The sequence below is a fragment of the Ixodes scapularis genome, unplaced genomic scaffold (assembly GCF_016920785.2).
Source record: "Ixodes scapularis isolate PalLabHiFi unplaced genomic scaffold, ASM1692078v2 PGA_scaffold11__112_contigs__length_91849675, whole genome shotgun sequence".
NCBI classification, from domain to species: domain Eukaryota; kingdom Metazoa; phylum Arthropoda; class Arachnida; order Ixodida; family Ixodidae; genus Ixodes; species Ixodes scapularis.
The window spans coordinates 33,930,120-33,957,466 of NW_024609837.1; the positions used below are offsets into that span (position 1 = coordinate 33,930,120).

The window sequence follows — 27,347 nt, forward strand, 5'->3', positions numbered from 1 at the left end:
CATGGTTTCTCTCTATTTGTGCGCAATTTTAACCATGTTAAATTAACCACTGTTTATTTATTTTTCTATAGATTTATCTTACGAGTTTTTCTCTATTCAAGTTGCTGCCACGTCCTCTGGACGGGACATAGAGATCGAACGGGATGCCCGTTTTATAAGCTCTAATTCCGACGATTGCAGTTCTACCGTAAACATATGTGTACTCTAAACCAGTTACCAGATGGCGCAGATCGGCGCCCAATTCGAAGGGTTCCGGGATTCGGGCAGTTTCGAAGTAAAGTAGACAGGAGGCAGTAGTTTTTATCTAAATTTCTCAATATTAACGTAAAGTATATTCAAAATATAATTCAATTTTATCAATACGCACTCGAATCACCATTGCAACAGACGTCGCCAGCGCCGAAGGCGCTGTTGCGCCGTCTATTGCAAAGATTGAAAGTTTCCTCCGCATGTTGGTACTTTTCGAACCGACGAAGCACGGAGTTTGCGAGAGTATCCAGCATGGCTGACATGAACGATCCGCCTCCGTTATTTTCTTCGGAAGGCGATCTAAATTCGAAAGAGGACGATGACATCTTCGCTTCCACTGTCGAGGTGAGTGCGTCCCAGGAGGCCGGGAACAATACCCTCTTCCTTTCATTCCCGGCTGGCTCGCGGACTGTGCGTGAGACGACGACGTCGCCTGGGGGCGTATTCCACCTTACCACCGCCGCTTTCCCGTTCGCGTGTTGTCAGCACCTCTAGAAATATGGCCCTCCTCAGAATCCGATGTTTTTCCTAGCAACGCTCAACGCTCTACTCTGATTTCGGGTGTGTGCCTCGACCCTAGTAGCGTCAGCGGGCTTTGCTATCTCGGGGAGTCGCCGCTGCAGATCCCGACCGACTCGCCCCGCAATCGTCCGAAACGAAATTTATGCTCTCATGTAAAGATTCATTCCTTGCGCTCACGTAGCTCGGGCACTCGCGCAGTGGGTCGTTGGGGGCGGGTTCCTTGTAAGACAGCTGCTGCTGAGAGCTTGACGAACTGTGCTCAAAAACCCGCCCCCAACTGCGGCCCGTGACGACGAGCCACTACGCTCGATTTTTTCCGAGTCCTGTTTTTGTTTCGCGCTAGCGGTCTCCGTAATTCTGACTCTTCCCTTTTCTTTTTTTGCGCGTGAATCTCTTTGCAGCAGCACAAGAATTTCCGGGAGGGTAAGTGGCGCCGACTTCTCTTTACGGTTTCTTCGAAGAGTATCAGCTGTGGGTTTTTGCAGAGGGAGTGGCGTAGCTCGTGCCAGAAAACGCGGTGTTGCTCGTGAAAAAGAAATTTTACGAAAATGCGACGATTGTTTCGAACTCTGAGTACACCGGGCGGCGCTTTTGAAGAGTGACTGGGCTGCGAAATGCTAAATTTACCTCTGTGTGGAGTACAAGCTGCGCGAGTACGATACACACGACGATCCGGCTTCTTGTGCCAAACCGATGTCTGATCTCCCCGCGTCAAAATATAGAGGTGGGCGGCATGTGACATCTTAAATGTAGGCGGTCAGCTGGACTGGTAGGCTACAAAACCACTGCCACCCACCATGGGGTGAATCCCGAATTAATAAAAAAAAAACTCGACAAGCTTTGCCTTTAAAACCCAATTTTGTACGTGCATTTCTTCTTTTCTTTTTTTTTTTCCCTTCTAAGTGGAGTGGCACCTGTGGTGACACTTTACTTTAGCAGAACACTAATTTTCCAGACATCTATGAACAGTGACGGCAGAGTAATACGTCTAAACCTGAAGGGACTTTGGCGAATGCTATAAGCTGTGCGAGTCAGTCTGGCACCAGTTACGGGGCTAACTCCAATGTTACTAGATCAACTTAGTTCTGGAACTCTCCACGTACAGTTTTGGAAATGGCTAGTATATAGTAACTGCAGTGTACTACTCCCTAGAATACATAGGTTTTAAGGTACAGCGTTTTAATCATAGCATCTAGATGGCACTTTGAATGATGGATGGTGTCCTTGGAAGGGAGAGAAGGGGTTTGCTTCTTCGCACTGTCTAGCCGTTACGTCTGAAAGAACCCGAAACAAAAATTAAAGTTACGTCCGACGTAACTTTACCTCAAGGTTTCGAGTTACGTCCGACATAAGCCAATATGAAAATTAAAGTTACGTCCGACGTAACCCAAAATGAAAATTAAGGTTACGTCCGACCGAACTCTAATAAAGAGTAATGTTACGCCCGACGGAACCCCAAATAAAAATAAAATTTTTTTGTCCTGTGTAACCTACGCTTATGTTTCGCTTTACAGCCAATACATGATGTAAATACAAAAATATTGTTAATTATTACTATGTTATGTCCGATGCAGCATTCGTTAATCGGTTAAAATCTCAACTCTATCCGCGATTCTCAGAAAGCGTCGCAAAATATTGTCTTAAAGGAGGGAAAAAATTGTTTAAAGAAAGGGAAAATACGAGAAAGGAAAAAAAGTAATGTGACGGGCATCTGTACCTGGAGGTACAGATGGAGTCGCGAATTTAACCAATTAATGAATGCTGCATCGGACGTAACGTAGTAATAATTCACAATATCTTTGTGTTTACGTCATGTATCGGCCCGGCCGTAAAGCGTAGCATTCAATACTGTTGGGTAGGTTACACAGGACGTAACTTCAACTTATATTTCCGTCGGACGTAACTTTCATTTTGAGTTTTGTCGGACGTAATTGAAACCTTGGGGTAAAGGTATGTTGGATGTAGACTTAGGTTTTATCTCGAGTTCCGTCGGACGTAACTTTAATTTACACATTGGGTTACGTCAGACGTAACTTGAAACCTTGGGGTAAAGTTACGTCGCACTTAACTCTAATTTTTATTCTGGGTTCTGTCGGACGTAATGCTAGACACCGCATGCATTGCCTCTTTATAGGAGTTCCACAACCGTGTTGACCTACCAATGTTGGGTGTCTCTGGGGGATACTGTAGCAGACAAACAAAAGAGCTAGTGGATAGGGTTGTAGATGGATGAAAGAGATTGTGGACAGAATAGTTGCAGATGGATAAAAAAAGGCTAGTAGTCTGATATAGGTACAAACGAACAGAAGCAGTAGTGGTGAATGTGTGTAGAATGGATGTGAGTGTCTCGGTGGAGTGATCCCTTCTTGGAGCAGACTAGCACCCTGCGTGTCTGCGCCCAGGGCCGATGGAGGGTCCGGCTGTGGAAGAGGTGAACCTGGACGAGGACGAGCCCCAGACGCAGGCCCCATTGTTGGGCTCGGCCAAGCTGGAGTTCCGGGGCTCGGACGAGGAGCTGTCGGCCCCCAACCCGCCCCGGGGGGCCACCACCCTCTTTTCCCCGGATGCAGGTGCCAAGCCCCAGACGGGGGGTAAAGAGAAGGAGGTGCGCTGGGGGACCTCCAGTTGTGGGATGGGGGGGTCTCTTGCCTTGAAAGTCCCCTACGCAATATGGCATGAATGTCTTGTCCGGTGCCATTATAAAATGGAGCACAAAAGAAAACTGGGATCGAAGGAAGACTCACACGAGAGTACCAATATTTATTTATTTACTTGCAGATACTACCATCCCTTGTAAGGAATACACTAAGAATGGCGTGCTATGGAAAAAAAAAAAAATCGCCCTAATCGGGTGCTTATGAGATCATCTACCGACATTTAATGCGCTGTGATTAACACTGTTTCATGGATGTGTACGATCACACTTCAAAAATTCAAACACGATGCAACATTTTTGAAGGAGAAACATAATGAGCGGTTGTTTATGAGCAACGCACCTGTGGAGTGTTTTTCGGTAGATGCACTAATCGTTAGTTTGCAATACTCATTCATCTATGGGAGAGTGCAGTATAGAAAAATAGCCTGTTTTTTGTCAAATTTGTAACAATAACTGACACATATCTAGAGTAGATGTACCTGGCTTTAACAATCAAACCCTCGATCAAGAGTGGGTTGTAAATAGCTGTTAAAAATTTATCGGAATGACAAAAAAAAAAAAAAAAATTGCCAGCGACCTTTACGCTCAGTCTTATGACGCATGAAATGCATTATAGGGAATTAGGGGGGGCATTGGTGTGTTACATGATGTACATTTTACCACTAAATTTAGAGGGGGAAACTGAATGGTTCAGGTCATGTGACGTCATTTCCCCCGCTAAATTTGGGAGAGAAAATGGATTGGTGTCTCAGCCACAAGACGCATATTTTCTCGCTAAATTTAGTGGGCAACTGAATTGGCTTATAGGTCACATGACGTCAATTTTTCTGCTTCATTTAGCGGGGAAACTGAATTGACGCTTTAGCCACAAGACAGGAATTTTCCCTCTAAATTCAGCGGGGAAACTGAGTTGACGTATAGGTTGTGTGCCGTCAATTTTCCCAATGCACATAGTTTACGTGGCGCCACTTTTCCCGCCAAATTTAGCGGGAAAACTGAGTTGGCGTGTAGGTCATTTGACGTAAACTTTCCGCTAAAATTTGCGGGAAAACAAAAATGGTCTGTATGTCCCATGATGTCGAGTCACGTGACATCAATTTTCCCGCCAAATTTAGCCGAGAAACTGAATTCGTGTATAAGTCTCCTAATATCAATTTCATCGCTGAATGTAGCGGGAAACGGATAGACAAACAAAATTTTGGGATTGTGGGTAGCATTAAAAAGCATTTCGCTCTTCATATGTGGGCAGCAGCTCTACAAAGCTGTGCTTTGTGTCAATTGACCTGAACCTGGAAAGTGGTTCTCGTCATTCGACGGGAGCTCTCTTGCCGCGCTGCCTCCATTGCCCAGGGAGACGTAGGTCAGTCACAAGTGCTCTTGGAAGCATAGCTGCAGCCGTCCTTGTGGGACGAATGCGGACTTCCGAAGCCGAGGTAACACTGCTAATGTGTCATACAAAAGATGGCCTCGTACGAATGTCCCGTCACATTGGTCGTACGAGAACTGTCCGCAGACAAGTTTGGAGCGTACACGTCGACAAAGTAAACTTGCGTCGAACATGCAGCAAACATAACATCTTTTGTACGATGCATGAGCGGCGTTGTAGCGACTTAAGAGAACGTCTGTTGGCATGCACGGAGAGGGGACAAAGATGATACCCACGTCCATCGCCCTCTCCTGTGCAGAAGCCAGAGGAGCTGCTGGAGATCAGCGTGCGTGAACCCCAGAAGGTTGGGGAGGGCATGGGGGCCTTTGTGAGCTACCGGGTGGTGACGCGTACCAACCTGAGCTACTTCCGTAAGAGCCAGATGTCCGTGAGCCGGCGCTTCAGCGACTTCCTGGGCCTCCACGAGAAGCTGGTGGAGAAGCACCTCCACCTGGGGCGCATCGTTCCCCCCGTGCCTGAGAAGAGCGTTCTCGGTACGGGCCCTAATCTCTCTCTCTCTCTCTCCTCCCCTGTAGCATGGGCCCTTTTCCAAAGTTCGATGTCGGAGGTTACATGACGAGGTGCCTTGCGCTCTCTCAGAGGGTAGCCGAATGGATGAAGGCGTTTCTTAGTCTCATCCCAGATTGCCCAAGCGGAAAAAACGGCACAAAAGACTGAAGACAAGTAGAACAAGTACATACACAGACACACCTACACACAGCACAGACTTGCAACTGAAAATTTTACTTCTGCGCGATACCGCCTTTGTCAGTTTCTCTGGCAGTCTTACTTCTGTGCCACACTAAAGTGTCATCAAATAGCAGAGGACATACACATCCGTTGCAATGGATTGTGAGAAAGCCAGACGGCGACACCGCAAGGAAAGAGTGTTTTCTCGCCCGGAAGTTGTCACACCTCCCCTGTCAAAAGTAAAATTTTTAGTTGTAAGTCGGCTCCGTGTGTGTACTCCTACTTGTCTTCCGTCGATCATGTTGAAAATTGCCAAAGACTCTTGTAAAAGATTACAAGCTCGGTAGACTAAAAAGTCTCCGGAAAGGGTATGTCTCACTTTTTCTTTCTTGTATCAAGTTTCCAGCCTTTTGCCACTGTCTTGAGTAATTTTCAACATGGTCAACGTCCGCCACCTCGCCTGCACACGCGACACATTCCTGTCATCCGTCTTTTGCGCTGTTTTTTCCACTTCAATATGACCAACCAACTAGCCCAACTCCGTGCCTTGTTGAGAAGATACTTCTGAGAAACTATCCTTCAGGAAACATCTTACGAAATAGCATCTTGTGCTCTGAGGGAAGGTTGAAACAAAGTTTGTCTCGTCTTCGGCACCGGACAGTGAATCTGGGGCCATGAAAGAGTGGGTTGCGTTTGCATCTCTCGACACACATACGGCGTTTACTCGTGTATTAGACGCACTGTTTATGAACGAGGCTCGTGTAGCTACCTTCCCACAGAGCATATATTGGGTCGACCATCATGTTGTTATTTATACACTTGTCAAATAATGAAGTCGAAAAAAAAATGATTCTCTGCGAAAATGCGATCTGTGCAAATGACATGTTTGCACAAAGACGTTATCCTTGACCTGTAAGTCGACCGGCTTTTTCTGCAATTTGCAACAATTAACCGTCCGTGTGCTCCATGAGACAGTGGGTGTGCAGGTTTGTTCTCGTAAATAGCGAGTCTTGTCGCTCGAGTAAATAGGGTACTTCGACTTCAGAGTTGGTTTCTGCCTTTCCAGACATCCGATTTTGTTTGGCAGAGGGACCTTTTTCCCGTGATGGACTCGGTGGAAACCTGGCTTTTAAGGGGGGGGACACTGCCTTAAACTTGCAATATATATATATTTTTTTGTTAAGTCATTTTTAGCAAGTAGTTTTGTCAGCTTTCAAATATCCTGGTGGATGCTATCAGAAAGTTTCACTCCTTTATCTGAAGTATTTTTTCTGGAATAAATTATTCCTGATAGACAGGCCCCATCTAAAGTACAGCTTTTTGAACTTCCAAGCACAATTATCTCAGTTTCTCTGTTTAGCATCAAGTCTTGGTTCAGATAATTATCTTTTAGAAATGAATTGATGTGTGGATCCAGTCTTTGAAGTTTCTGTACTTCAATAAGATGGTGAACTGGGCCAGTTGGTTGGATGGGGAAAACAGCTCGGAAAACACTGACTACGAAGAACATGCACGACAGGACAATGCTGCACGACAGTGTGTTCTTCGTAGTTCGCGTTTTCTGAGCTGGTTTGAAATTTTGCAAGGAACGTGGCTATCTTGCTTCACTCTCCCCTCCCCCCCCCTCCCCCCCCCCCCCCCGCTTGTGACGCCATCGTGTCAAATGCTCGTGATATTCAAATTGACGGGACAAAGTACGCTAAAATTCATTTCTAACACTTGTTCTTTTTCCAAGAACTTTTTTAGTTTTGTTTTTTAATGGTATCTTTTCCAGTAGGAATACTCGATTTTAAGTTGCAAGCGGCCAAAGACTTGTTTCTTGCCGGGTTTCCCCACCCCTGCTTCGGGGAGGGGTCCTTTTTGGGCCCTGTTTTGGGGGGTGGAGTGGCTGACACATACCTCGTCCCAGGCATGACCAAGATCAAGATGTCCAAGGACGAGGGGGTGGCCTCGGAGGACTTCGTGGAGCGAAGGCGAGCGGCCCTGGAGCGCTTCCTGCAGCGCACGGCCCAGCACCCGTCACTCCGCGTGGACCCCGACTTCCGAGAGTTCCTCGAGCTGGAGGCAGAGCTTCCACGGGCCACGAGCACAGCGGCCCTCAGCGGAGCTGGCATGTTCCGGCTCATCTCGCGCGTGGGCGACTCCGTCTCCAAGATCACCACCAAGATGGACGAGACCGACCCCGTGAGTGGAACATGCCCGCGGAGCGCTCTCTGTCCGGCGCTCCGCTCCACCTTTTGAAGGACGGGGCGCGAGCATGGCACGCAGCGCCGCTGTCTTGTGACAGAAACTTTTCAGTTGCTGAATACTTATCGAGTAACTCTGGAACTGCGTATAACTGAGCTGAAGATTTTGCGGTATTTGCGAGATCAAATCTGTGCACTACCGTAAAATACCGAGCAGGTTGCCTACTCAAAATCGGGAGATAATTGTGAAAAACGGGCATGGGCGCTTGCTAGGTCCGACCAGAGCCTTTTATACTGGGAGAGTTCGGCGGTTCTTTGATCCAGCCGCCAGTCTGGCAGCACTGATCAAACAGTCTGGCAACTGTGCGCATCCGCCATGATGTGCCTTGCCGTCCAACTTGATTGCACCTTTGCATTTAATTGCATTATAATTATAACCTTAAATTGCAAGCTTCACCCTTGTTTGGTGTAAGGCTGGTGGCGGCTGATAAAACCCGTTTGCCCTACCGACTCGAGCCGGCAGTCGGCTCGCTAGAGTCCATGGAGCGAGAGACGACGATGAAAATGATGTTCTGCGCTGCGCTCTGCCAGACGTTAGATGAAAAAGAAATGGGGGGCTGCAGTGCCGTTGGGTGCTCGAACAACGCGAAAAAGGGGTTCAGGATGTACCGGTTCCCGCAAGGAAAAGAAAACCGCGCAAGGCACAAGATCTGGGAAACCAAGAAGGGCTGACTGGAAGCCGAGTTCTCGATTGTGCGAGGTAAGTTTATGATTAACGTATGATTAACGTAACAAAATGCTTGATTTTTCAACTTTCTCCTTACGCCAACAAAAGCGCAAACGGCAAAACCTACACGCGTATACATCGCATGTCAGTGTGGGGACCCACTCGCCGGGAGGCACATCATGGCGGAAGCGGCGCCCGCTGAGTCCGCTAGACCTAGCGGGCCGTAAGCCCCTCCCACCCGCCGAACTCTCCCAGTATAAAAGGCTCTGGGTCCGACCACTGAACTTGAATGAGTGTCGTTTGCCCAGGTAGCCGGGCACACTAGCTCGTGAAAACAGAATTTCGGCATTCTCTTCGCCAACGACAAAGCGCCCTACTACACTCGACGCGGTTTTCGCATCAGTGGCACTTGTCACAAAATCAGACGCGACTGTCCCTAGGCCTAACCAGTTTCATGATTTCACGGCCCTAAACCTTCCACTGGCCACGTTCGTTGACATCAATATATCCAACGTTTTTAACATGTCCGAGGACCAGGCAATTCCTTGACTCCAATTTTGCTGGTTGTGCGCACCGCGTCGTTACGCTGTCAATTAGTTTGACAACTTTCCACTTGCAGCCATAACTCGTGCGCGTGCCATGCTTGGTTTGGCTTGGCTTGGCCTGGCCACTTGGCAGCTTAATAGGTTAGTGGCGTTTGGCAACTTCCGGTTCCTTAGGAAATTTTGTTTCACCGTTGACAAGTGATGACAATGAGCTGCAAGCCTGTGCAAGCACGGTTCGGAAACCTCCAGACTGTAGTTTTCAGAACCTTGCTTAGACAGGTTTGCTGATAATCGTCGTCGTTTGTCAACAGCTAAACAAAATTTCCTAAGGAACCGGAAGTTGCCGAACGCCATTGACCTATTGACTCGGCGGCTGTGCAGGAATAAAAGAAAAATCAATACTGACAATCATCGGGGGGGTTGCATTCATTATGCGAATAAATACGGTTTGTCGAGAAAAATTAAGATGCAATTGACTGTGCACCGTCTAGTCTTCGTAATCAAAGCCGCTTCACCCGTGCTTGCATTGGCCATCTCCCGGTCTGTCTGCTGGTCGCAGAGATGATGGCTGCCCACTGCGACTGGGCACTCGATATGTTTTTTGCATAGTTTTGAACTTGCTTAAAATAGATGGTGGGAGCTTGATATGTCCTTGATAATTTTTGAAATGCCTCAAAAGTAGGGGGCTCATTGTGACATAGGCGCACGCTCTGTATATTATGGCGTCTACGAGATATGGTGACTTGTAACATTATCCGAATTATTCAAAGCACACGATGAATGATGTGCAACAAATTATAAACATGTATACTCAGGTGGAAGAGTTCCCACAACTACTGCTGGATGGTGTCGGTGTGCCATTGCGTTTTCTCACTGTAAGCAGTTGGGAGGGAATGCACTCGAGCATACTATGGAAGGTTGAGATGTGCATCTTACTGCAATGCCAGTCAATATTTCCAGTCAAATTGGGCAGGCGTGGCCCCGAGAGTGAATGGCCAAGTTATTGCAATCGGTCGGCGGGCTTTGCTCTGCATGGAGCTCGGCAAAATCGGCCAATTGCTAGGGAGAAAAAAATAACGAAGCAGGCAGCCATTGTAATGCCGGTAGTCAGTCCAGCGATTCCGGGCTTTGCACCGACATGAATGGCACGGCACGCTAGTTTTATTGAAGTGTCACTCATTCCGTTACCTAGGCGTACGGTGCAATTGTCGTGGTTCATGTAACGATCGCGGCGATTCTTGCAGCCGTGCTTGTAAACGTCCGTAGTGGGCTGCCGTTTCGGGCTGTCGCGTCTCGCTGCGTGGTTGAGGTGCGAGCTCGCATGCACGAGCGTCGAGTGACCCTGTCCTGTTCCCCTTCTCTCTCCTGCTGCCAGGTCTTGCTGGCTCAGCCCTCGTTTGCTGTCCAGGTAAACAGGGGGACGCCCTACCCCGGCTCCCGACTTGTGCTTGCTTTCCTTTCTGGTCCCGCACGTGGTTCTTTCCCAGTTTCTGAGCCAGGCCGCTTTGCAGCGCTGAGAACTAATACTGGCTTTCACTTGCGTTCTTAACAAAGCCAACATCTGGCCCGAACTTCCAGGAGCTAAGTCGGCCCAATCTTTGGGTGAATAACTCTGGCAGATCGCGTGTCTCAGATGAGACGACATTGAGAAGGTTGCGTCACATTTGGCGCAGATTCCTTGGAGCATAATTGTGTCTGTAGTCGCTGGCAAGATGTCTCCTCTAGAATCCTAGCCTGCGGCATGCATTTGTTGCCCTCCGCCGTGCTTTGGCTGCACGTGCATGCTCGGGGCTTTTGAGGCGCCGAAGTGTTGTCAAAGATAGGAATGGAGGTGGAGGAACCGAAGCTCCTACCCACCGTTCTCACCTTCTCAGTGACTCTAGTCTACGCTAGCCAAGAGCCATAACCTCGTACCAAATGTTGACATTTCACCTTAGAGCCATGCTTGTGGACGGCTTTTTGGGACTATGCGGTCGAACCTATGGGAGCACGCGTGCCTGCGCATCTCGAGCGCCCGTCAGAGCTGTGCACGCACGCTCCCATTTCCTTTTGAAATGCCCCAGAAAATTGTCCGCGAATATAGCAGTTGTATATAGCTGTAGCCCACCTCAGTCAGGTTCATACCCCCGTGCTCCCAACTTGATCCGGGGAAAATTGACAACAACCTGTCTTCTATATGTAGTTGAGGCGAGGCACGGTTTTTGGTGAACAGATGGGAAGGTGCCGCGGCTGGGCTCAACGTTAGAACCCTGCCTGCTGCACATGCGAAGAACAGAGTCCATCTCCCAACGCCAATCGTTCCCCCGCGTCCTTGCAGTGGTTTGAGGAGAAGCAGCAGCAGGTGGACAACCTGGACCTGCAGCTGCGGAGGCTCCATGCCAGCATCGAGACCATGGTGCAGCAGCGCAGAGGTGGGTGTTGCTCCCCCTTACTCCTGTCACGATGCCTGGAATGAGAGTTGGACCGGTGGGTTCAGCACCTTATACCGTCTGTGCGTCCAAAGCGATGTGGCAACGAATGACGTTGCGGACATCTAGAACCAAGTCCGAGCACAAGCGCAGTGTTCGTTTTCGCGCCTGTCTGTAACAGAAGGGAGGGAGGGGTGCGCCTACCAGGGACGGGGACATCCTGCTTTGACCACGTTATGGGGTGGAAACTGAGGGACCACATTTGGGGACGCAGCAAACAAACCGGTTGAAGACGCGTTCTAGACACCATAGTTTCAGAGAGGTCAAGGCACGAACGGTGGCACAAGGGTGCCAAAATGCAAGATGTCCTCTAATCTACGTCTCCTTCCTTCCGATTTTGCGGGCAAGGGAGGGTGACGCTTCCGAGATAAGAAAGCCTAACTGCCGAATTTTCTTGCAACGCTAAAGGCCACATCAAGGCACAAATTCAACACTGCCGCTGCGTTGGCACTTTGCCGGTATTCACGTCCAGTCTGCGCCTTACGTAGTCTTTAGTATGCGGGAAACGCAGTGGCCGGAGACTCATTGTGGGTACCCTGCCCTGCCCTACCCTACCTTGGCCGCAACCATTGACGAGAGTTCTCCGCGCGTGTGCAGAGCTGTCGCAGAGCACGGGGTCCTTCGCCAAGAGCGCGGCCATGCTGGGCAACTGCGAGGAGCACACTGGCCTGTCGCGGGCCCTGTCCAAGTTGGCCGAGGTGTGCGAGCGGGTGGAGCAGGTGCAGGGGCGTCAGGCCAAGCAGGACTTTTACTGCCTGGCGGAGCTGGTCAAGGACTATGTGTCCCTGGTCGGGGCCATCAAGGAGGCACTCCACCAGAGGGTAAAGGTGTACGGCACCTGGCAGCACGCCCAGCAGACGCTGGCCCGCAAGCGGGAGGCCAAGGCCAAGCTGGAGCTGGCCCAGAAGGCCGACCGGCTGCCCCAGGCCCGCCAGGAGGTGCTTGACTGGGAAGCTAAGGTGGACCGGGCCCAGGAGGAGTTTGACAGCGTGTCCCGAGTCATCCGCGCGGAGCTGGACCGCTTCGAGCTGGACCGCATCGCAGACTTCCGGGCCTCCGTCGTGCGCTACCTCGAGTTCCTGCTTGACACCCAGCAGCAGGTGCGGCGTGCTCCCACTCCCCGTTACGGCCGAGCGGCTAGAGGCTCGCTTACGAATCGACGTTTTTCGGTATGTCGGCGCGCAGTGTTCGGCGTCAGGCATGCTGTGTCATAGCCTTCTATGTAGGAAGAAAGCCCGTGCTTTCGGTGTCGGGACAATAGACAGCTAGGCTGCTATAAAAGGAAGGAGCGGTAGGCAAGAAGGGAAGCATCTTGAAGGCAGTGCCACACAGGTGTTATAAGGCAAACTATTCTTCCCTCATATTTTGCGGGAGAAATACACCGGCTGCTTGCCCTCCTCCCCTAGTGAAAGAGAGCCTGCAGATCGCACCACCACCCACCTATCCTCTTTCTGTCATGTTCTGTCTCCCAGTTTTGGACGCTGGTTCTGGCATTGAAGTGGTGCAGGCTTTTCCCCTTTCTGAGGAGCATGCACAAAGTCCTTGGCGATCTTCGCTGCCACCCAAGACCAGGCATGCACCCTATCACGGCCTAGCGCCCCGACGCAGTTGGCACGGAAATAGAAAAGGTTCCATCTCCCCAACGGCGCAATTGGAGCATACTGAACGCTGCCGGTAGTGTTGGGACGCAGGACTGTAGTCTCGCTGTGCAATGCATCGTAGTAAAATTAACCTTAACCCATGCTCAATGAGATTCCTCTGCTTGCAGCTCATCAAGTACTGGGAGACATTCCTGCCTGAAGCCAAGGCCATCGCGTGATGGCAAGATGGCAGCCAGGCAAACATTCCAGCCTCCTTCAAGGGGGTGTGGGGGCCCTTTCTTCCTCAAGGGAGCAGGGGTTCCGGTGATTCGGTCGGCTCCCTCGTTTGGGCCGTAAATGCAAAGAGGAAAGTCTCGTTTTCCTTTCTGTATGTGAGGCGCCGTCACAAGATTGCCGAAACTGGCCCCGTTTCGAAGAGGCGGTCGTGTCTGAGGTATTGCACAAAAAGCCTGGGGTTCCTTTGCTTACCAAGACGTAAAACTGCGCGCTGTGGTATGCTCCGGAAAGAGGGTTGCACCTCCTCGTAGCTCTCCTTGTCCTTTTCCGCAGTTTTTGTAATTTATCATTCATGGAATAAAGCTTGGACTGTAAATGTGCACACACGCTGCGAGCTTCTTTCGTTGCCTAAATTGAGAAAGCAAATGTTTCAACCTTTCTTGGCGGGCAACAGCTGTCAGTGGCACCTGCAGGATCTGTACAGTTTTCTAGTCTCTCCCAGAACGTTGCCTTCTCGACCGAAAATTATCGCAGGTCTCTCGATAAATGTGTCCTTTTTGTCATAGCCTATAGCTGGTAACAGGCTAAGCACTAGAAGCACCGCCTCCGGAGCACGCTCATTGCCTTCTGCCGGGCTTTGGTTGCACGTGCGACAGTGTTATCAAAGGCAGAACGTTTACCACTAGAAGCGGAGCATAGTTCCTAGCAACTTTGACAGTTTGTAGGTTAGGGCAGGCTGAAGGGAACAATAAAGGTGGTAATACAAAAGTGAAGTCAATGAAATGTAGATATTCAGTAGAGCACGTTAAAAATTAATCAAATGCTATATTGAAGGGAGATGCACGCAATCATTTGTGTATGTGGTAAAAGTTCTGTGTGTGTGGCAAATTTTATTTACGGTTGCGCAAGCTATTGTTTGGTAACTTTTTCCAATGTTTTGACATAATGTAAAACTATTTGAGAAAAATGGTTTGAAAGGACGACAGACAATGTGATGTGTATAAAAAGCTAATGCATTTATTGAGAAAATCGGATGATCTACTAGTGATGGACTGAATCTGTCGAAATTCGGATTCGGAAAATTCGGCAAACTGCTGCGCACGCGGGAGAACGCAACAGGGCCATGGAATGCTAATGATCGCTGTGTGGTCGCCATCGTACAATGTAGTACTATCAGCGGTTGCGTCAAGGTGCGTAGTATGGTAACTGTATTTGACAGCCTTTGTGAGTGGTTTTCAATATTTTCTGCCTCAAGTAAAGAATATTGACCTCAAATTCATGCAGTCTACTGCACAAATGACATGTTGCAGTACATTCTGGATAATGTTACCTTCATTTGGTATTTCCAGTGGCGCACGAGGTAGTTACAAAATTGACAAGTATTTTAAGGGGGGACATGGCCTGGGAGGGTCAACTTTTGAACCAATGTCTCAAATTGATTCAAACTTTCAGTGTGAATTGAACCCCATTGGGATTGATGGCATCTAAAGATTCAGTCTTATCGGCCAACTCTACAACATACTGTGCTGAACAAGCTCCAGAAAAAGTCATTTTATTAGGAAATGTATTTAAAAAAAATATTAATTGCAATCCACAAAATGTTTGGTTTAATGTGAAGTAGAATACCCATAGTGCAAGGTAAGGTAAAAATTAATTGTAGAAAATGCAATTCTAGAGAAAATAACACCCAAAAAGTGCAATGATTTTAACAAATTTCTGAGTTTCAAAATATTCAGTTTTTGTCATGAAGAATTTAGCTTTTTCAGATTTTGAGTACCTTAACTTGTTCCTCAGGAAATTTCTGTCAAGGACGACACTGAATGAAATCTTTACATATCAAAGTGTCTAATGATACATTTCCCCATACCACATTTCCTGCCAAAAAGGGAAACTGAGAAAAATGCATTTGAAGTTTCAACTTTAGGTTTCTTTTCTGCGAGTCCGAGGTAGGCAAAATCCTCTTTGAGACTTCTCTGTTCCCTTGGCAATAGCTACCAGTTTGTGTTGTTTGTAGGCACGCTGACTTTTGTAGCAGGCATTCCCTGACAGATAAACTGGCAAGAACTAAGAGGCAAATCACACTGAGAAGGAGCAGCAAAGCAGGAATAGGATCTGAAGTGGAAGATACTGTAAAGGGGCGTTACTGAAGACGACAAAATATCACGTCACCGGGAAGGACCAATCGTAAACCCTGTTTCAGGTCTCAACCAATAAAATTGCTCATACCAAATTTTCTGAATTTTTTTCTGTTTGGATGTATTGGGTCCTCCTGGCCATTGATACTTCTAAACTTCGAAAGCTTCTATGGGCTAAATCTAGAGTAAATGGCACTTCCAATGAGGGTGAAATGTTCTGGCTAGGTTAAACGAGTATGAAGCAGCACTAAATAAAGAAACGCGAAAAAACTTGCCTTCTGCTGACTCTGAGGGCTGCCGACATGTTGAAAATAATTTATTCTGAGATAAATCCTGCATGTTTATAAATGAAAGTTTCTGAAACCATTCTTTGGAAGTTAATAAACATAAACATCATTTTTTTAAAAAACTTTTTTCTGAAAATTTTGAATTCCGAGGCCATGTCCCCCCTTAAAGCCCTCCTCGCCATTATAGCAGTCCTGTTCTCAGCTCGTGCCAAAACAAAATACTGCTTTTTAATTAGTGTTGTTTCACGGTTTTCATCTGTCTGCATAAAAGTAAACACAGAACTATCCCATGCTTGACGTTGCAAATATGACATTCGTAACTACTAAACGTCTGCTTGTGTCCTAACATCAGAAACTGGAATTTGAGAAGTTAAAAACGAGACATTGCAAATATGAGACGCACAATTTTATGCAAATCTGAAACAAAAAAAAAAAAATAAATAAAATAATATTTACAATAACATTTTCTTCTGGTGAAGGCTCAGCAGCCGTTGCATTCATTTTCGTGCACGAAACTGTGACTCGCAGAGAAGGTAAGAGCAGTGTTATTGCCTTTATTGCAAGAATGTACAGTGGCCGAATTTTTAATATCAAGCGAGTGCCGATTGCCGAGCCGGCCAGCGCCGTGCTGCGGAGGCGTGTGGCGATACAGGAGAGATAAGATGCGTGTGCACAAAGCTCTTTCCGGTGCGAGTGTCATCTGATAGGATATTCCGTTGCCTGCGCACTCCTTATCTGCTGGTACAGCTAACTGCCTCTAAGTAAGCAAAGATCTGGACAGCGCTTGCTTGTGTAATACTGCTCAGGTGTAGTGTAAACCGCGCGTCATTGTGTCACTGTTTATGCCGCGCAAGACGAGTATCACGTCGGCGCACGCTCATCAGGCATTTATTCTACCAGCAGATAAGAGAAGCAGAAAACAAAAATTACATCTCCACGTAATGAATGATGTTGACTGGGGCGAAGCTCTGGTGGTGCTTGGTTGCGTAGACGTTGAGCTGCAGCATGCCGAGCCTTTTGTTCCTTTTCATTCATGTCAGAAAAAGAATGTATGGTATGGAACGTGGTTATATACGCATTTGAGCATTTGACCACAGCGCCCTCTCGTCTATGAACGTTGAGCCAATGCATGCAAAGTTTAATGCAATTATATACGCATTTGACCGCAGCGCCCTCTCCTGTATAGACATTGAGGGGCTACATGCACCGTTTCATCCATGGCATCCCCAGCTCTTGAGTTACTACCGCATCTCAGAGCCCCCTACTCGTACCGCAGTCGTGGCCGAGTGGTTAAAACGATGGACTAGAAATCCATTGGGGTCTCCCCGCACAGGTTCCAATCCTGTCAACTGCGCAAACATTTTTTTTTTTTTTGCCCTGCGCGAGCACGAGCACCAGCAAGATCAATGTGAGCACGGACGCCGGACGGACAAGGCTAGACCCTAAGGAGCTTCACCCCTAAAAGAGAGAGAAGTGGGCGTTGGATGAACAATGATGTCAATCAGCCCCCTGTGTTCCTTTGCTACGAACCAGTGGCTGTGTGCGGTCAACGGAATAGGCTAGCAGACGACGCTCGTACCGGAAAGAGCTTTGTGCGCAAGCGCCTAATCTCTCCCGTTTCGCCGCATGCATCCGCAGCACGGCGCTGGCTGGCCCGACTGTCGACGCTTGCTCGATATTATTAAAAACTTGCAGGCTTGTGCTGATGAGGCCTCGAAACCGAAACTCTGCCCCCTACTTCGCTACCACCCAACCTCGTTGCACCACTTCTGCGAAAAGTCGCTGTAAAATTGCCAGTAAATGCACAAAAATGACACCAATACAGTTATCTTGTAGAATAACACCTTATTTAATAACAACTGTGTCAATATGCGTTAAAAAAAAACCTAAAAACTTCTTCGTTTGGGAAAACAAACTATCAACTTTTAGGTCTGACAACAATGTATTTCTGTTGAATCTCTAAAAACATTTGGCACCGAATTTTAGATTTGGCAAAAGTTTGGCCCATCACTATGATCTACACACATTACTTTGGGGTACAGCAGTAAAAACGAATTAAATGGATGAACTGTACAAATGAGGGGAGCGTAAACTAAAGCAGATGTGTGGAATGATTCTGTGACCCACAACACATTCAGCTGATGAAGTGAATCTATTTAGGCGAACACTACAGTGGATCACTGCTAAAATTATGTGGTGACAATGAATAGGCGGGAGCAGTCGTAAAGCAACCCATATTGCGATAGTGACGGATGGTTGTTGCAAAATACCGAGTTGCAATACAGGAACACACGCAATGCAATAGACACACCACTATCATGTAGAAGCATCACACTCTGATGTTCCTGCGACGCACACAAAGAGCCGGTGATGGGTTGCGCTCGGTGACACTGCAGTTGCGCACAAACTCTGATGCCGAGTTGCACAGAAGAACCAGGTTGGCCCAGTTGCACAACCTGCCAACTGCCGCGTTGTGCCGAATGCCAGTCTTGCGGTAGTGCTTCTCTTGGAGCAACTTTTGCAGCAGGTAGTGGAGCCACAAGACATTCGTGTACGGTGAAAAGCTCTTCCAATCGTTCCTGCAGAGGAAAAAGATGGCTTGATTATATCTGGTACACTTGGAGATGTACAGGATGTGTTTCGACGGAGCTGGGCCCATGCTGCGTGTCTTGTGGTGCCATGCCATCCCAGAGTTGCTTAACATGTCACAGGGAATTGTGACAATATGATGTATGATGTCTGTGATAGGGCTATGCTGCTATAGACCTTTTCATTTTAGTAGTTGCCTCACCGGTGGATAGAGGGCACTGACGCACTCGGCGCCATTAGGTTGCTTCAATTTGGTTGGTTTTGGTTTCAACATGAATTCGGCTATGTTGCTGTTTTACGCTGTTGTTGCTTAATTTTGTGATACGATTATTTTCTTTGAAGCACACAACCAATGAAACGGTGGTATTGAACCACTTTTAAGGACTACGAGGTGTATTTTATTTTAGCCTAAACTGCGGGCTTTTTGACCAACTCCTTTGGTGTATCTGATTATGGTCGGTTGCGAAACGCCTGACTGATGTACGGGGAAGATTACCATCGTCTGCAGCCGTGCCCGATGACCCACCAGTTTCTAGAAAAACAAACTAATAAAGAGACTAACACGTGAATGTGAAGAAGCATATCGACAGCTTGATTAGCAATGTGCTGAATCGGTCAGAACAGATGAACTCGCGAGTTTACTACTCACTGTTTGGTTTTCGGGGCACCTAAAATTTAGTGAACTTCGCAGACTAAAAACGTATCGTGTGGTGACGCAGATAATTTATATAACCAAGTATCATCTCGGCCTTTTTTTTTTTTTTTAACAGTACTCGACTATGTTTTGACAGGCCGAGTAGGAAATTTCTTAATTATCAACCCTTCTAAAGTACTCATGAGCAGCATTTCGCGATATTGGCCTTAGGAAATTATTTTTATATAAACATTTGCTTACTCAAGATATAAGTGACAGTCCCATCAAATTAAATCTGGCATTTTCCTTCCGTAAAATTGGCCAAATAAAATTAAAGGGCGCAGGAGGAGAAATACCTCGGAAAGTTTGGCTGAATTCTAGCGCTAGGCACCACTTCACGGACCTGTGTGAACAAATAGTTATTTGTTTGAACAGATTCGCTCTTTAAATTTCGGCGTCGCCAGCCACCAAAAGTAAACCTCTATTCGCCATCGACAATCCTGGACACAAGTGATTGTTATGAAGACGGCTCTTTTTCTTTTTTTTGGCGTCAATAATTGTGGTCTCCACATACAGGCAAAAGAAATAAAAGAGCGTACGCAAAAAAAAAAGGAGCAAAAAGTATCGTCATTATTGCGCATGAGCCCAACCTAAACCGCGTTTTGGATTTGCAAATAGCAACAACGTTATTTCAATGTGCACGCTATTCTAAAACTCTCAACTGTTAAGTTTCTTACGCGAGAAGACTCAACCTTTGTGGTAAGATTAATAAAGTAAATGGCACTGGTTATCTAAACATAATCAATCAATCACTTAAATGACTGTCGAAATGGGAGTGAGCATGGTATACAATTTTTTAAGCTTCATATGTAAACCGACGAACCAAATGTTTACGTCACAAAAAAAAAGATTGAGAACCTTAAACACAAGTATGTGTGATGTTATGAACAAACAAATCGCCTGATGTTGACGTACCATTACTTTTAGCCTCAGATAAAATACAAGTAAAACGTTCGTTGCCTACCCCCCCCGCGAGTTTCCTCATATAATCAAAAGAAACTGTTTTCGATATTTTGAGAATGTTCCGTCACTATTAGTAAACAAACCTCGGTTTCATAAGGACCTTTGAACCCTCGTGATGTCTTGGTCGTCGAGTAGTTTCCGAAGTAAGACAAGAAAGCATGGTGAAATGCGACGAAAAACACGAATACAACGCATCCGCCAAGGCGCGGAGGGGAGAGCGGAGCATGCGGAGGAGGATGAAAAGGTCTATATGACCGTGGCCCATGAATCAGACTAGCGTAACTTTTCACTAGAAACCCAGCCCTACAACACATTCTGCATTGGTTCTGTGATGATGTCAAGCAAGGCAGGGTCGACGTCATACCCATTGTGCTGCTTCATTAGTCGGTAGACCTCGAACTGGTGATCACCCGTGCCCTCGAACAACGATGCGTCTTCAGAAAGGTCCGTGAATATGACTGTCCCACCTGCGGCATGACGACGTTTCAGCATTGGGAAGATAGGTAGTGAATGCAAACACTTGTCACTGCACTAACTTTTAAAGCGGTAGCCTTATAGGCCCAACTGTGCTCAAGGTTGTGTCTTCATCCTCAAGGTCGTGTAATCAAGGCCATGTAATGCCCATGGCTGAATTGAAAGGTCACATATTCTCGTAAGCTTCGGTAGCTGAGGCCGACGTCCTTCAGGTCGTCCTAAATGCTGACCTCCTTGTCTTGGACGGCGTCCTTGAGGTTGTCCTTAACAACGTCCTCAACGTCATTCTAGATGCCGTTCTTGACATCGTCTTCGATGTGTGCACAATGTATTACAACCGTTTCATTGCCACACCATTTCCTTTCCCCATTGGTTTCACTAATGATGTTCCTGTAAAGCTACCACATTTCATCACGTTTGGTCGAATGAATGTGCCTGTAATTTTTATTAAAATTGCAACAGCTTCGCTATGTCATTCAAAGTGACCCTCACAACTAGCCAAGTGCCATTGGAAAAAGGCGACAGAAACAATAAGACACTTAAAACAAAAAGACAATTGACACTTCTTTCAAAAGAAGAAGTGTCCGTCGTTCCTTTGTTTTAAGTGTCTTATTATTTCTGTTGTCTTTGTCCTTAACCAACACGTTCCCAAGTTTATATGCCATTTGAAATGTATGCCTAATATAACAACATTATTTCCGCATTGTTATTGTATTCCCAAGAATATCAGTTTAGTCGTGAAACAGTTTAGATGTAATTAATCTTCACCCGTCGTGTGTGCACATATCGGTCGTCTCTATAAAGAGAAAAAAATTGTATACTAAGAAAGGTTTCACTGCTTATCTCAATGCGTGTAGTCGCTGACCGAATGAGAGTGACGTGGTGGGTTTATCGAACGCTTGGTCTCCAGCATGCACTATATGCCTTCTGCAGTGCTTCGGCCACGAGCTCAAGGTGCCCTTGACTCCAAAGCATTGTCAAAGGTAGGAAGCTCGTGCTCGAGGTGCGACAACTGAAGCTCCTCCCTCCCACTCTCGCCTTATCGAAAACTTTAGTAGCCTAAATTGTTATATCCTTGGCTACCATTCAAGGGAGATGTGTACATACAGACCAGGCACTGGACTATGCACCAGGGGCAGCCCATCTAAGGAAAAACTTTTTTTTTAACCGGAATTTACCTTTGCAGTTTGTAAGACGTTCTATCGGGGTGAGAGAAGAGAGGGAAATTAGTTTCCATGTTCGGGCGGTTTCGGTGGCAGAGCCGACCGGAACTGCCCAAACGATGAGAACGGCACGTGCCCTTTGCCTCTTCTATCCCACTGAACGGGTTGAAATGCCCGTGGAGGACGACCGGTTTGTCGTCTACTATCGGGATCGTGCACATGCCCTTTCTCTCTTTCACCCCGACAATTTCGTTGGAATGCCCAGATGTATGCGGATGGCGCTGCGGTTGAACAAAATGTTGCCGCCCAGAGAGCCCTCGGTGCAATGGTTCATAGTTCGAAAAGTATGACATCGGCGTTACCGTTACGTAGCCGGGACAAGCTGTAGTCGATGAGGGACACGCTGACGCCACACGTGTCCAGGTCGAACGTTCCCTCGGGCAGGCGGTAGGAGGCGCGCTTTTCCGGCGTCCTAGTCACGAGAAGGTTCCCCCAGTGGAGGTCCCGGTGTTCGTACTCCAGTGCCACCTCGGCCACCGCGAGTGCGCATGCAACTTGCAGGAAGATGCTCTCTGCTTCCCCTGCAGTCCTGATCTGTGGGAGGGACGTTTCGCCACATTGCCGCCCTGAACCCTTTGACGGTCGCCGTCGCATGTGGTACGGCGGCAATTGCATATTTAAAAGTTCCTGCGTGAACGCAAAATTGTGCACTCTCCGGAAGGTGGCGTTATTTGTTGTGTCTTTGGTAACCTATAAACATTACATCTGCACTGTGTTTCGCTTTGCTGGGGCTATTTATAGTTTCAAAATTTCACGCTCCACACGAGTGATATGAGCCGGATGGTCGCTTCACGTGTCGGCTGCTCTTACGGTACTGGAAATTGGAGTGCCGGCTCTTCCGATTTTAACTTTCAACGCTTCTCAGAATTTAATTCAGGAGATGAGAGCTCATCGTTTGATGGCGATGTAATATTGCCATTAAATTGTTCTGAACCTGAACAGCTTGCAAGCATCGCACATGCTCGTCCTACATAATTAAAAAAACAAAAATTGTGCACTGACCCTTTCTTTATACAATTCCTTTGAAAACAAAACGCAACCATTGGTGAAACATATTTCGGAAAAAAAAAAAACCGACTGTGAAGGGGTTAGGGCTGTTTTGGTGGTTTACAGTTAATGAATGGAACCAATAAAACTCGAATAAACAATGCGAAAGACAAACCTTGAAACATTCGAGGCTTTCCCCGCCGTCTGCGAACTCAAAGACCACAAACATCTGGCTTGCCTCATAGAAGTCTGCAGAAAATGAGATGTATGTCAAACGTTCTGTTGGACATAGTACATGCCACAGAAGGAAAAAAAAATAAACGCCTGACAGAAGTGGTGTTTTGCAGTGATAACCCAGCATTTACGGCATACAGGTACGAGCTATGAGAATGATCACTTATAACACTGTCAAAACTACTTCAAGCGCACAATAAAAAAAATTATGCGTGGAATGCTGCCCGACAGATGGCACCACTGCGCTCTCGTCATAACCGGTCCCAAACAGTTGTAATGCAGTCATCGCACTCAAATGCAAATGTCTCAATCAGTCTTCACTAGTCTGAATAGTGGGCGCATGATTCACTTCGTTCAAGTGAGCATGACGGTCAGCACATCGCAGGAAGGCATGTCTGAGTGGCTCATCGTAGCATGATTTAATGAACCTCGCCGCAATTTGATTTCGCTTACCTGGTCGGTCGTTTTCACTTCCCTTCTTCGAGTCAAAGAGGTCCCACTGCTTCAGAAGCACACGATGGTATGTGTCCTGAACACAGTGCACTCTGTAAGCAAAAGTAGCTGTTACAATCCGACCATAAGGTTAGTGAAGGTGCTTCAGTTAGTGAAGCATGCCTGCTTCACTAACTGAAGCAGGCATGCTTCAGTTAGTGAGTTACTTAATAAAGCACAATTATCAACACTTAGCACGAGAAATACTATTAACAGATTGAAACTACTCTTCCAGATAATTCATGGCATGATCAACATCAATCGGGACAAGTATATATCATTTTCTGCACGCTCCAATACACGTAGCCAGCATCCGTATTATATCACTGAGCCGTTACCGCGAAATAATGTTTTCCAATACTCTTTTTTTCCTCGCACTTTCAAAGATTGGAATAACTTACCCGCTGAAATAACGAGCTCTAGTTCCCTAATTTCATTTCTTGATTCTGTTAGAAAACATTTCAATGTTGAGTGAAGATTTTGTTTCTATTTGTATTTGCTTGCATGTTTTTCCTTTCGTGACATATTAGCGTCATATGGTTCTTGTGTTTGTTTGTTTGTTTGATGGCTATTTTGTAACCTTATGAATGTAACCATTCCTACAATGGTCCTGAACAAGGACCAGTAGTATAAATAAATAAATAAATAAATAAACTGGCTAGTTGCCAAAAGCAATTCATACCTCTTGAACTCTATAAAGCTGCGACAACTTGCACTTGATGCCTGGTTGCGCAGGGAACTCAGGTCTCTGTTCGGAAAGCCAGTGAAAAAACTGTGATTGGAGCTTCCTTGAATCTTGAACTTACCAACTTATATTCATTTATTAAAACATATGTGTATTTAGCATGATTTGGAGACTTTGGCAAAGAAGTCTTACGATCTACAGTTGTTTTTTTTACTGACGTTGTCGACTAGCAGCTCGTAGACGTGCCACATGACACTCTATTTCTATGCAACATTGACGCCACCCTGCTAGCTTAAAGGAGCTGTGCAACAATTTCAGTGCTTTGCTTAAATAATTTGGGAGTGGTGTCTCGACCTTTCTGAAGTAAAGAACAAAAAACCGCTTTTGCCTGCATGTGCTAGTTTTTGTTTTAAAATGGACAAAGATTGAGGTTTTCGGCACCTCTCAACTCCTTCACCACCTTCCGAGTCACGTGCGCTGTGACGTCAATGGGGGTGGCGCAGGGTTCCAGTGAAGCTCTCTCTCTAGAGCCATCAGTGAGCAGCGAGAACTCACCCGCTCGCAGCCAGATGACCACGTACTTGCGCAGAGTGATCAATATGGCGAAAGGAGGCAAATCTCATTCAGGTCCGGCTATCCCCGTCCGGCTCTGACCCTGTCTCCCTCCCGCTTCCGGTGGCTGTTTGCGATAGCAGATAGAGCCGACGGTGCTGTTGACCTGGATAGATGGCGCCACTAAAACTCCGTATAATAAAAGTTTTGTCGGTGATACCATCTTTTTGATGCATTTATATTTATGTTGGAATGACAAGATTTATAGAAAAATTATCTTTTATCGAGCAGGTATTTGCACAACTTCCTATCTTCTTACAAGTCCCCCATTGACGTCATGCCGCGTGGTTCTCATGGCCGCCGCTCGCGGCTGCAGGTCTGGAAATATTCTAATTTTTGCTTCACGATTACGCTGCAGAATCGCAACAATTCGAAGGAAGGAGATATGTTTTCTGTCCTTTCTATCAAGATAAACAATGTCAAAAGTAGAAGATGCAAATTCTTTCAAAGTTAAAATCGTTGCACAGCTCCTTTAAGATGCCACCCCTCCTTATTGACCCTTCACTGCAAGAAAATATTTTTTTTTGCTTCTTTCAAGCATGACCTTAGTTACTCATCTACCTCACAGCATGTAAAACAAACAATATCTTGACAAACTGCAATTTTTTTTCATACGTGTTGCATTAAAATTTTATGGTTGTACAATGGTACCAAATAAATAAACAATTATTGTCATTCTAACCGTAATTGCCAATGCATGTTACATTTTTTTTTTTTTTTTATTTCTATCAGTCTGTTTTATACGATGGTGCAATTTACACACATTTTTTTTTTCGTATAGGTATAAACCTTTACTGCAAAATTTTGCCACGGGGGGCCATATTTCTTGTTCGATTCGTTGACGAGAACGGTGAAACTTGCTCTCGTTTACACATATATTACGATCATGATGCACTTCTGCAGACTTTTCAATACAATTTTGCCGTAGTGACCTTAGAAATGTATGAATTATACAAAGGTGTGACTTGTTTACCAACTCTTCTGAAAACGTCCGTTTATAGGGGTGTGCTACTTATAGACCAGAAAATGTGGTACCACTATTATTATTTTTGTTGTGAGGGAACAGCAGCTTTTAAAACGGACATGCTGGTGCCAACTCACAGGGAGATGATGACCTCTGGGAGAATCTGTTCAACGGACTTCTGCTGCTCCGTGTTGACGAGAACGGACCCTCCGACTGGAACGATTTTGACCACTGAGGTCTCGGAGCCACGTTGGAGGCGGAACACCTCGCCGTAAAGACCCTCGCCGATCTTCCGGCAGGATCGGAGGGACCTGCAGAGATATGCCGGAGAAGCGTGGCACTTGCTGCAGTTAGCCCAGTGGCAATTATTGCAGTTAACACAGAAGCAATTGTTGCAGTTCAACAAGTAGGCCAGTGGTAATTGTTTTGTTGCCGTTGTCCCAGTGGCAGTTGTTGTCATTAGGCCAGTGGAAAATGTTGCCATTAGTCCAGTGGCAAATGTTGCAGTTAGTCCAGTTCCAAAGTTGTAGTTAGCTTAGAGGCAATTGTTGCAGTTAGACAAGTGGCAATTGTTGCCATTAGCCCAGCGGCAAGCGGCCATTGTTGCCGTTAGCCCAGTGCCAATTGTTGCAGTTAGCCCTGTGGCAATTGTTGCAGTTGTCGCACAATATATTCATTTTTTCCAAGCAATCACCGAGTGGAATGCATTGCCCCAGCCTGCCATTATAAGTATTAACATGGGATCACTTCCTTGAGGAAGTGATTTTGATATTTAACTTGATTGGTTTTAAACTTGATTTTGTGTTTAATTAACAGCCTTTACTGATTTGTTACCTGCTCATGTTACACAAACAAGTAATTTTTGTTTGTTTTGTTATTAATACTAGGCTGTACCTGCTGTAATGCTTCGGTGCTGCAGGTTGTTTTTGTCAATAAATAAATAGCCTCCAAGGTACCGGGTCATTGCTGGGCCAGCTATGGAATAACGCAGTTCTTGAAAGTCCGTTAAAGCTCCTGCTCCCAGAAATCTGTCTGTCCATGCGTTCGCATGTACCCATTGCAGGACGTGTCAGCGCAACCGGTCAACGACCAGCCGTGGTGTGACATGACGTTGCATCATGAGGCACTATACCAGATGACATGACACCATGACTTGACGCCATGATGTCAGGTGACCATATCGCATGCTGTAAGCAGTGATAGAAGCAGCATCTGACCCTTTTTAGCAGGTTCGGCAGCAGGCAAAGTATTGGTTTGGGGCAGCCACTCACACTTTTGGAGCAGATACCAACATATGTTAGTGCATCACTTAAAACGATAAAGTGATTGCGTTGCCAAATGAGGTCATCTTTGATAATGACTGAGGGTTCTTTGATACTGGAGCATATTACTTATTATCTCTTGTAATAGGGATATGGTACAAAAGAAACACAGAGCCTTCTTTTTGAAAAAAAAAAGACTCTGGTCAGAGTGGGTTCCATTTACAATAAGTACTAAAAATGCTTGCAAAATGAACGATAGCGCGACACTTCAATTGGAATAGAACCTCTCTCCCCTCCCACTTTTACACCCGGTAGTATATTTAGCCTCCAATTATAAGTTCCGTAAAACGTCAGCAAAAACCGGCATATCCGCTAACACGTCTATCAATAAAGATGCGTCTCCCACGTTTTATGAACGTACAAAACTCAAGACTCTAATAAAACTACAAAAAGAAACATC

At 46.4% G+C, this 27,347-nt stretch overlaps 2 protein-coding genes across 4 annotated transcripts; one reads left to right on the plus strand and one right to left on the minus strand.

The window, feature by feature from the left end:
• Positions 1-390: 390 nt before the first annotated feature.
• Positions 391-13,668, plus strand: LOC8037550 (sorting nexin-2). Of its 3 annotated transcripts, none has more exons than XM_029973232.4 (8): positions 391-594; positions 1,173-1,194; positions 3,174-3,376; positions 5,113-5,347; positions 7,453-7,727; positions 11,319-11,412; positions 12,067-12,569; positions 13,238-13,668. In XM_029973232.4, exons 1-8 carry the CDS (start codon positions 502-504, stop codon positions 13,286-13,288), a joined length of 1,476 nt encoding a protein of 491 aa, XP_029829092.3. In that variant the 5' UTR covers positions 391-501; the 3' UTR covers positions 13,289-13,668. The 3 variants fall into 3 exon arrangements, with proteins under 3 accessions (XP_029829092.3, XP_042144813.1, XP_029829094.1); XM_042288879.1 differs by having other exon boundaries at positions 438-594; positions 1,176-1,194; XM_029973234.4 differs by lacking the exon at positions 1,173-1,194 and having other exon boundaries at positions 506-594.
• A 3,729-nt stretch (positions 13,669-17,397) lies between these two features.
• Positions 17,398-26,085, minus strand: LOC8037568 (serine/threonine-protein kinase haspin). Its single transcript, XM_029973144.4, has 7 exons — positions 25,763-26,085; positions 24,047-24,112; positions 23,326-23,417; positions 22,814-22,887; positions 21,954-22,185; positions 20,319-20,421; positions 17,398-18,287 (listed from the first exon to the last, which is right to left on the minus strand). Exons 1-7 carry the CDS (start codon positions 26,083-26,085, stop codon positions 18,038-18,040), a joined length of 1,140 nt encoding a protein of 379 aa, XP_029829004.3. The 3' UTR covers positions 17,398-18,037.
• Positions 26,086-27,347: the final 1,262 nt, after the last annotated feature.

Excerpts from the sequence above, each read along its gene's own strand:
- LOC8037568 (XM_029973144.4), bottom strand. The coding sequence starts at position 26,085 with ATGACAACAACTGCCACTGGGACAACGGCAACAAAACAATTACCACTG. Across the intron at positions 22,888-23,325 it reads AAGTGAAAACGACCGACCAG|ACTTCTATGAGGCAAGCCAG; the intron begins GTAAGCGAAATC and ends CATTTTCTGCAG. Across the intron at positions 20,422-21,953 it reads CTTGTCCCGGCTACGTAACG|GTGGGACAGTCATATTCACG; the intron begins GTAACGCCGATG and ends GTCATGCCGCAG.
- LOC8037550 (XM_029973232.4), top strand. The coding sequence starts at position 502 with ATGGCTGACATGAACGATCCGCCTCCGTTATTTTCTTCGGAAGGCGAT. Across the intron at positions 595-1,172 it reads TCTTCGCTTCCACTGTCGAG|CAGCACAAGAATTTCCGGGA; the intron begins GTGAGTGCGTCC and ends ATCTCTTTGCAG. Across the intron at positions 3,377-5,112 it reads CGGGGGGTAAAGAGAAGGAG|AAGCCAGAGGAGCTGCTGGA; the intron begins GTGCGCTGGGGG and ends TCTCCTGTGCAG.